This window comes from Austrofundulus limnaeus, unplaced genomic scaffold (genome assembly GCF_001266775.1).
Source record: "Austrofundulus limnaeus strain Quisiro unplaced genomic scaffold, Austrofundulus_limnaeus-1.0 Scaffold50, whole genome shotgun sequence".
NCBI classification, from domain to species: Eukaryota; Metazoa; Chordata; class Actinopteri; order Cyprinodontiformes; family Rivulidae; genus Austrofundulus; species Austrofundulus limnaeus.
In genome coordinates, this window is record NW_013952452.1 from 1,043,567 (window position 1) to 1,054,078 (window position 10,512).

Consider the following 10,512-nt stretch of genomic DNA (forward strand, 5'->3'; position numbering starts at 1 on the left):
ACACACACACACACACACACACACACACACACACACACACACACACACACACTTGTACTAATGTAAAAGGGACAATCAAATGGAGACGTGTCCAAAGCAACAAACTAAAAACCAGAAAAAAAAGAGTAAAAACAAGAAGAGTGATGAACCCATAGTTTAGCGTTACTATATTTCGCTTTTAAATTGATCTCAGGAAAGCTTGGAGAACCAACACCACAACYATTTTTTAGAATTTGATCCAGTCAAATTAATATTTTACATGAGAAAGTATATTATTGGATTTTCACATCTTTCCAACTATGTATTTACATAAAATCAACATCATTAACATCAAGGAAGCATCTTCTTGGAAAAGGAATATTTGTTTTCTTTTGTTTTTTTCACTGCAGTTTTTTTTATATTCTCTTAAAAATAGCCGAACAATTCTACGGTTGATCCTATTCCCATCTGTTCATGTCATGGGAAAGCAAAAACACACAAAAACATACAGCAAAAACGGGACTGGGTGGCTTGGATTTAGTATTCAATTGAGCTTTTCTGATCCCTGGCAGACTGGCTAKCGTTACGGAGCAGTAAATCTAGAAAGGAGAGCTGGCCAAAGTGGGCCAGCSAGGGCCGACCAGCATGATTTACTGGCCTACTGCTCTGGGGTTACGCATTAGGCTGACCTCCGGTCACCTGATAACATTACAGCAACATACTCTGAACCTCAAACTCCCACTGAAGCACTCAGCAGGCCCAGAACTAGCCGGAGGGAAGTATACAAAGAGATAGACTTGGAAGAAACTAAATGGAGAACAGCCCAGACGTGGTCAAATGGAAGGGGTTGGGGGGGGGGGCATTGGGAAAGAACGGCAATTAAACAGCAGCTGTCTGCTGTAGTTTGTGCTTTTTTAATGACTTGGCTTTCTGTTGCTTCCATCTCCACCTCTAATGAGAGATAAATATGAGCAAGGCCTTGTCACATTTGACAAATTGTTGGAGACATTCAACAAGCTGTCATTACAAWGCAAACATGCACCAAAAAGAACCGCTGCAGGCTCATAATTAAACATGCTAATATCTTTAATATATTTTAATCTCATCTCGAAGAGGCAGAAAAGAAGCACATCACTGCTCTGAAGTTCAGCAAATTTACAAGTTTCATGCACATGCAAAATGCTAAAAACAATATTCTAAACATGGCCAAGTTTATATGGAATATTTAGCATGTCATTTTGTTTGCATTTGATTTGCACCCTATCCTAACAGCACAGAATTGCACACAACAAAATAGATAACATTTGACTGCAAGGATAATGAGTAATTTCCTTTTCTMATTTAAAGCAGGTAGAGATGTCTAATTTCCTTACGCTGTCTGACAGGCTCATTTCTATGCTGGGGCCTTTGTTTGGTTGGTTATTTATAAGAAGTGGGCCCCTGAGCTATGGTGCCGACATGTGCCATCTACGCACACACAGCACAAAGCTATCTGGAAGTAATCCAAATCAAAACCATTTGCATGAAAAATGTAGCATGGATTATAATTAATCTAAAGTGACATTGGATTAAAAAAGACAATGTAAATGAAGCAAAAAAATATACAGCTTTCTGTCTTTTCTAGCCCCGCCTCCGTTTTTCAGATGTTTTTTTTTTTCTGTCTATTTCCCTCCATGTCTGTCTCCCCTTCTTTGTTTAAACAATTTTGGTCTTGGAGATGAAGTGCACAAACACACTGCTCACTTGGCCACACTGTAATCCTTTTTCACTGAAGATCTCCATATGGACACACACACACACACTCTGACTCTCACACAAAATTTTATAAGCTGGTTCGGGATTTGGTTTTAGGGCAAAGGTGCCTACTTCAAAAAATACAAGGCTTCAAAATGACAACACAACAATACAACAGGACGTCCTTTGCATTTCCTGGAATTTCATATATATATATATATATATATATATGGTGTTTCCTACAAGCAACAACCTGATACAACGACAATTCTATGATGGAGCATTAGGGCCGTGCAGAACGGAAAAGAAAAAAAGAAGAATTTACGTTTTCTGTGTAAGTATTACTGCCATAAAGCCATAATATTGGGGGAAAAAAAAGTCACATTTCAAGACTTAAGCTAAAGGACATGAACCAACTGTAATTGTTACATTTAGTATTACTAAAATACCTGAGGCTTATTGGTGAATTATTACTGTTTTAACTTAAAACAAAATAACATAAGTGTTTTAACTGAACCAGTCTGAGGTGCAGTTTATTTACTCCTGCAGCGGCAGAACTCACTGGAATCGTTTCGGTCCTTCAGTCTCAAACTCTGTACATACACCAAGTGTTACTTCTAAATATATAATTTTGTGGTGATCTAGGCTGCAGTGTTCACTTTAGTGAAGAACATGTAAACTGTGTGGATGAATGTCAGATGTGTAGAGACGAGGTTTTGAAGTTGACGGTCAGTTTGAAACTTCTTTTGTCAAAAAAAATAAACTTTTATTGTGAAGGACTGAAGAAACATTCTGTGTGTTTTAAAGCAGAGGTTGGGGTCCCTGGACCCTCCAGGGGTCCGCGAGAGGTATTTTGGGGGTCCTCAAAATATTTCACTAAAATGTTAATTTGGTTTTTATTTTTTAAAATGCACGAAGAACAATGAACCAATTAAACAAAAAATAATAAACTTAATAAAAACATATATTCCCATGGCATTTAGGGGTTGAAATGACAATAAATTATCTTTTAAAACAGCATGGCGTTTATGAGGGGTCCCTGGAATTTTTTTTTTTGTCCTTGTAAGGGGTCCCCAGACCTAAATGGCTTGAGAACCCCTGTTCTAAAGCACATCTCATGCTGCTTCAGCTAATTTATGTTAGCTAGTAGTTAACCCAGTAAAGGTRTAGCTATGACGGACAGATATGACAATAATAGTATAATAAAATATGAAAAAAATACAGTTGGGTTCAGGTGCGCAGTGCATTTACATCCTCATGAAACACCACGTTTTGTTTTCATTTGTGAATTTTTTTTACTGTCACTAATATTTACACTTAAATGCTGACACTTAGGTTTTAATCATAAAAGATTTGTTTTTCTTTTCTGCATGGCCATAATACCCCATTGTACGATTTCTACACGCGGCCACTCAAAAAAGTAAAACTGTCACACGGTTCTGTTGCAAATAAAGCTTCAGTGCGCTCAAACAGCACACACAAACATGGGAAGATGAATGGTTTTCAAAAAACAGAGGGACCTGGACATCCTGTCGCTGTTTTGCATGTGTTCAGTGATGCTAAATGACACTGGGGGTAAAAGGCAGCGGCGAATGCTGGAGTGGTGGTTCCCCACCGGTCGGTCAGACGGGGCTGTCAGGAAAACGGAGCTGAAAGATAGATGACTAGCTAAACTAATAGGCCCCAGCCTCACTCAGCTCTCCTTCTGCCTCATTGAGCCTCACATTATGAAGCTAGGTATGGCATTCAAGGAAGAGAAGGTGAGGAGGGAGCTTCAGATGGATGGAGAGTAAGAATAAGAAGGTGTGTGTGTGTGTGTGTGTGTGTGTGTGTGTGTGTGTCGAGTGGGGGTAAGAAGGAAGAGAAAAAAAGACATTAGTAAAGGGAGAAAAAATGAGAACCACACGCAATGAGGAAAGAAAAAGAAGGTGTAGAAAAGCCCCATGCAATATTCATTCCCAGTCATGGATTTCCATCTCATACATAAGACCAGATGAATTCTTATTTGGGCAAATCAAATATAACAAAGCCGTGGCCATCCTGACCACAGCCTCACAGCAGAGGCATTATGTGCTCCATACCTCCCCCTAAAAATAACACAAACACCATCTTTTATAGATCGCTGCCCCTTTCTCAATAAAATGTTTCCATTTGTAGAAATAAATAAAAAAGTCTCCATTTTTTTCTATCTAGTGCTATTTTTCTATTAGAGATAATTCATGTGATAGGGTCACATATTGGACAACAATTAAGTTATGGATTGAAATCAGGAGAAAAAAAATGGGAGAGAATGGAAAAATACAGGAGGGTTGCTGGGGGGGGGACTAATTTGAGGGTTGCAGGGATGCAGTGCAATATTAGAAAAACATATACACAACCCCCCCATCTAATCCAGCGCTTATGAAAAATTAATATGTCATCGGAGAGGGCACAAGAACGAGAAAAGATTAATGCAAGGCGCTTACAAATTACAAGCACGCAAACTGATTTGATTAAAAAATAATCTAGGCCTGGACACTGCCTCGTAATATCCACAACACTCAACTTTTCCCTCTCTCTTTCGCCCCCCTCTGTCCTGGTTCTTGCTTTCTGTTTTTTCCTCTATCTGTCAGATGGAAACGATTAAAGCGGGTCATGACGGCTAGCGAGCAGCGTTCACATGTTACACACACGTTGGGAGTCTTATCTGCTGCAGATAAACGATAACTTGGAAAACAGGAGAGGCTTATATGGCCATTGTGGTTTATGTGTCGGTGTGTTTACAGCATGTGTGTCTGTGTGGACTTACGGTCAGTCCTCTTGCTGTCAGTAAGGTCGCGGTCACTCAGGTTGAGTGCAGCCCTGGAGGAGGAACGTGGAGGTCTCTCGCCATCTTCGGCAGTTTCTTCTAAAAAAAAACAAATGTACACAAAGACAAAGATTTTAATACCYAAGATCCTCTCAAAATACAGCATTTGGTCTCTGCCAAACAAGCAATACAAAAAAGTGAAATGATCAAACAGAAAAAAGGTGCAGATATTTTCACCAATATTTTTTAACACTAGGGTCAMCTTGACCCTAAACAGTATATTTTACGTTCAAACAACATACTAAACTATTTGCACACACAGAAAGCAWAAAAACAGAGAAAATAAAATTGTCTGATTATTGCGTAGGTTGCGCTTATAGCAGTGTACTTTGTGTTTTTTTTTCTCTACACCTCAGTTAAAATAAAAATACGTGCACACACACAAATCAACACACACGTGCAGCTCTGTACTATTAGCAGATTAGCCTGCCCATCTCTGAGAGTTCAGCCCCTTGTTTGATAATTCTGTGTATCTGCAGTGTTCTGCCAGTGGATTAAAGCGTGTGTGTGTGTGTGTGTGTGTGTGTGTGTGTGTGTGTGTGTGAGACAGTGTGTGTGTGCGCGCGTGTGTGTATGTGTCGCCAGCACAAGCTAACACTAATCCCAGCCGAGCCCCAGCGCTCCCTTTCATCCAGCCATCATTTGTCTCCAGCTGGGCTGATGTCACTTTGTAATGAATTTTGAGCAGTCTGAGAGAGGCCAGATAACCAGGCATGCACACACACACACACGCGCATGCACGCACACACACACACACACACCTACACATATATAGTGCCCTCCTCCATCTCCGGGGTAGAACACACCAATCCAAAATCAAAGTGAAACACTTGCAAACAGGCATCAAATCACAAGCACGGTATCGTATTCACCCCCCCCCCCCACACACACACACACACATGGACAGAGAAAAACATAAAAAAATTCCATGTCTTTTAAATAGGGTGAAGAGTGTGTGTTGGGGGTCTCCCTCACACAGACCCCTCCCTCCGAAGGAAAATGAAACTGMTGTGTGTCTGTGTGCACATGTGTGTTTAAAAGAGCTGTGCTCATCAATCCTACACTACCTTAATAACCAGATTTTACAAAACACACACACACTAATGCAGTCACATTTACAAAAATCAGGTGGAGGGTACACTGAGGTCAGCTTGCATTTGCATACAATCACTTTGGCTATTGTATGATGAGCACCCCCCCCCCCCCCTTTAAGAAACACGATACGGTTAACCCTTTCATATATCTTACAGTGCAAACACACACATTCACAGACTAAAAGCTGGCGCCACTGCTTTAGGCAGCAACACATTAAGTGGACATTATATACAGCATGAAATTTTCATGCCAGATGTTGGTCCTGGATGTGATTGTTGAGGGGAATTGTTGCTGTTTGTTTGCATCCAGAGACAATGCTATATATATATATATATATATATATATTTTTTACACCGTAAGTGCGAGTGTGCCGTGCACGTTTTGCACATGCGCGGACACGGTCCATATGTGCGTGCATGTGTGTGTGTTTGGGCGTGAAAGAAAGAGAGAGACTGCACTCTGCTCCTGATGTTTTATTAATACATCGGTGACAACGGAGATGAAATATCTCCTGTCAGCTGGGAGAGGCCAGGCTGCAGAAATTGCAATTTTCACTGCGGGTGCTGCAGCGTCCATCTTGTATTTTAATTCGCCTCACCTTCATATACAAAGAAAGAAGTGGGGGATTGTGTGCATGTGTGTGTTTGCAAAGTGTAAATAGGTGTGTGGAGGGTTTGAAAGTGCTTATYGCTAGTATCCTTTTTTTTCTTCCCTGAAATTGACTTTTACCAGGAGCCAAGAAAAAGAAAATGGTACAAACTAAACACCATATTTGAACAGAGTGAAAAAGGGAAAAGGTTTTAACTATCATATGTACTAAACTCTACCACATGTGCACACATACACTGTACATAAAATATATATAGTATCCTACTGTACTGAAATAAAACACTTATCCATTCAAAACTTTCACTTAACATGACATCATTTAACTAAGTACATTTATAAATGCACATTTTTAAAAATAATTACAAATAATCATTTATTTAATAAAATAGTTTATCAATTTCTTTTTATACATTTATGTAAAGCTGAGTAAACTTTTAATATTTAGTATCTTATTAACATAAAAAAACATTCAAGTCTCTGCAAACTGCCTTTCATATGGAAGTTAAATCAAATTATCAAAGTAAATTATATTTAAATATTCCATTTTTACATTTAAAAAATACAAAGATGAGTGACCTTTTAGTATTTAATAATTTCTTAACTTAAAAAAATCATTTAAAACTCTACAAACTGCATGTGACATAAAAGATAAAAACAAATTATCAACGTTTTTTTTCTTGTTAAAGGACTGGAAATCAAACGGTTTAAATGACAACAATGATAAGAAGCAAATAAAAAAGTGTCAAAACTGCAGTCAGTGTGAGATCATAACAATGCATAAAAATAAACATTTTAGCCCACCTCTAGGGGGCAGGATACCTGTGGATTGAAAGACTGAGCAGAATTATGACAATGACCAGAATAAAGGATGGAGGGAATGAGGAGCAAAAAAAAAAAAAAGGAAAGCTACTCATCTGGGCTTCATCAATGATTTTTTTCCACTCCTTTTCCTTCTAGTCAGTTTTATCTTTAATGTGTGTGTGTGTGTGTGTGTGTGTGCGCGCGCGCGCGCACTGAGGACATTCCCAGACGAGCTCCCTCCATACATCAGCTCAGCGTCTGCCCTCTGCCTGACCCTGATGCGAGTGCACGGTCCTCCTGTGCGTGTGCACGTTTCACTTTGTTTGTGTGGATGTGTGTATTTGATCAAGTCAGAGGGACAGTGACTGTGTGTGTGTGTGTGTGTGTGTGTGAGGGGGGGGGGGTGGTGGTTAAAGCAACAGAGAGACTCTTAACTGTCAACTTAATCTGTACCAGAGGACAGAAGAAAACTTTCAGTCACCTTCCTCTGCCTCTGTGCACACACACACACACACACACACACACACACACACACACTGAAAGAGAGCGGTCCAGGCTGTGTAGGGTGTGTGATTTTGGCAGCCTGGTGGGACTCCCTTTGATGTGGGTCAGTCGGAACATTAAAGCCGGCCGGTGGGCTTGAGCTAACCACAGACCCTGGGCTCGATTACACTGCAGCCTATATTTAACTGTTAAAGAGGAAGAATAATTAACTGACTCTTGATCATAGTAGCGGGTAGTTTTTTTTAAACAATKAATCTTGGTCATCAGTTTACTAAATTAAGACCTTTGGTAAATCTATTTTTTTGAAACTTCCTAACCTACAACACTGACAACAATAAAAAAAAATCACATTCAAAATTAAAACAAAAGCACAACTTGTCTCTTTCTGGATAAATGCATAGCAATATGTTAATATATAAAACAGATATTTTGAAAGTAAAAAAATTCAAGCAAAAGACATATGGGAGATGGAGGCAATGAAGAATGTATTAAACGTGTCAGCACTCCATGTGTGTGTGTGTGTGCTGCTGTCCATGTGTGCCCTCTAGCTATATAATGACCTGCTCTGAGACCACTCACTCCCCCTCCCGTCTTCCCCTAAGGGCCCATAACCGCCATGCGGGGTCATTATGTGCCCGGTGGAGGACTCAGTCTTACAGCACACAACTGCAGAGCCCTGCCACGCCAGGAAACTGGACGCAGAGGCTCCAAAATGGCTGAATTCATTAGCGGGGGCTGAGCCGTCTCTAATTTGCTTCCTCGGGGCTAGGATAGTGCTCATTAAGAGGGCAAAGACAGAGAAAAAAAATAAAAATAAAATAAAATCTTCCTCAACATTTTGTTTATCTTAAATCAGAGATGCAATGAAAGCAGAACAACAAATGAAGCTGTAATTGCTCGCTAGGAAAATACCACAGGAAGTACAAGAGGGGGGAAAAAGTATAATAAATATACAGAGAACCTATTCTTTATGATTCAGACTACAATATTAGAAATGTTTTATATGTCTATAAATATTAATAAAGACTAGATGCTCTGTGTCTAATGTATCTGTGGTAGTAATGCAGACTTAATGTTTTGCACAGCACCCTTGACTGCCGTGTCTCCTCAAGTTAGGCCTGATGTTGACGCTGATTTCTCCGTACAACTCTGGTCATGTCCCCTGTGAGACTATTTGTGCGTGTGTGTGTGTGAGAAGGGGAAGCCGGGGCCCTGTGATGTCACATTCCTGCGCCGCGCGCGTGGCTCTAGTTTGGCCTCCAGGTTTTAAGGGGGAAAGCTTTGAAACATTACACCGTCCCGCACAGTCACAGCCATACACACACACACACACACACACACACACATACAGTCAAGGGCCAGTGGTAATACTGCCACAATAATAACCTTACAGACTTACTGACCCCCCCTCTTGTTCTCTCACCCTCAAATCTTTATTTACCCTATTCTCCCCTCTGTATCCCCCTTCCTTTTCCCCTTGTTCCCCCTGTACCTTTCTCCCGAATTTCAGCGCATTTAACAAGCATTTAGATCTTAACCAGATGTTGTTAATGTAGCATGTCTAAAATACTAAACATCAACCCAACGGAGAGGGTCTACAGCTCCTGCACAGGGCCTGGGAAAAACTCACTCACACACACTCGCGCACACACACACACACACCTACACATGAAACCCTTTGTGCGCTAACAGACGTTTACTCCCACGCGGCTTTCACCGTGTTTCATGCACAAAAGTCCACAAGCTCACATGCTAACGTGTAAACACGCCAGGGCGAGCAAACACATGTGTTTCCATCCTCACGCTGAACCTCCACCCACAAACTCAGACATTTATTGTTTAAAACACATGAGGACTTACACTAGCAATATATATTTTTTTGTTTCAGAGCGACTCTGTAAGCTAGACAATAGAATTGTCACATTTAATCCACTCTTGGTGCGAATGTCAATAAGTCGAACTGACAGAATAAGATGAAAAAAACGAGTTTCGTGTTGGGGAAAAATGCTTGTATCAGCATCTCCAAATTTGCTTTGTTGTTGTCAATTACAACTTCCTGGGATACGTGATTGTATTTTCTTTAGCTCAAATTGCTCGCTCTGCTGTCTCGCAGGCAACTAACAAAACACATTTTACTTTTAAGGAATAAAACTGGAAAAAAAAGAAAAGAAAAAGAAAAGCGTATGAATAAACATGACTAAGATATGAGGCCTGCATGTGTGCTGCACAGACAGAAAAAGCTGTTTTGTGACGGGGGGAGGTTTCATTTTTTTGTTTTTATTTTTTTGTGCTGAGGGCATTGGTGTGTGTGTGTGTGTGTGTGTGCGTGTGTGTGGTGGTATGCTGGTGTTAATGATTCTTTAATTGAAAATACAAAAGGTTTTTTACAGGACAAAAGTTTGGCTTCAAAAGGTTTAAATATGAAAAAAAAGAAGAAAAAAAAACAGAAACACCTGGCTTTATACAATAGGCCAAACAACTAATGTACACCTCACACACGTGAGAACACACTGCACACACACACACCTGCATCTTACACAAGAGCCATATTGCATTTCGGCTGTTTGAATCACCCCAGGCTGGGTAGGTGAATTGAGGAGGCGGCATGGCAAGCTTACCGAGGGATTTAAGAATAATTTTAAAAGAAGATTCCTCTCCTCTGTTTCATCTCCTCTCAGCTCTTTCTCTTTTCTCGGTTTGCTCCACCCCCCACCCCCCCTTCCCCCCGGTTTTTCGTGATTCCTCTGTCCAATATTTATCCAGCCCCTGATTATGAACATATGGTTGATGTGGCAGGCTGCACAACAGCAACACACACGTGTTCACAGTCGCACACAAAGTAGAAATATCACACAAGCCCAGCAACGTGACCCCGTCAGGTCCAGACCTGGAGACGGAGGGAGGGAAAAACAGGAGGAAAGGGAGTCGGACCAGACAGCGAC

General features: G+C 40.6%; 1 protein-coding gene across 4 annotated transcripts in view; it reads right to left on the bottom strand.

Moving 5' to 3' along the window:
• Positions 1-10,512, bottom strand: part of zfhx4 (zinc finger homeobox 4) — an 89,362-nt gene that overhangs the window by 15,095 nt on the left and 63,755 nt on the right. For all 4 annotated transcript variants that reach the window (XM_014008471.1, XM_014008469.1, XM_014008472.1 and 1 more), the window contains exon 7: positions 4,502-4,600. In XM_014008471.1, coding sequence (XP_013863925.1) covers positions 4,502-4,600 — 99 coding nt within the window. The remainder of the gene's footprint in view (positions 1-4,501; positions 4,601-10,512) is intronic.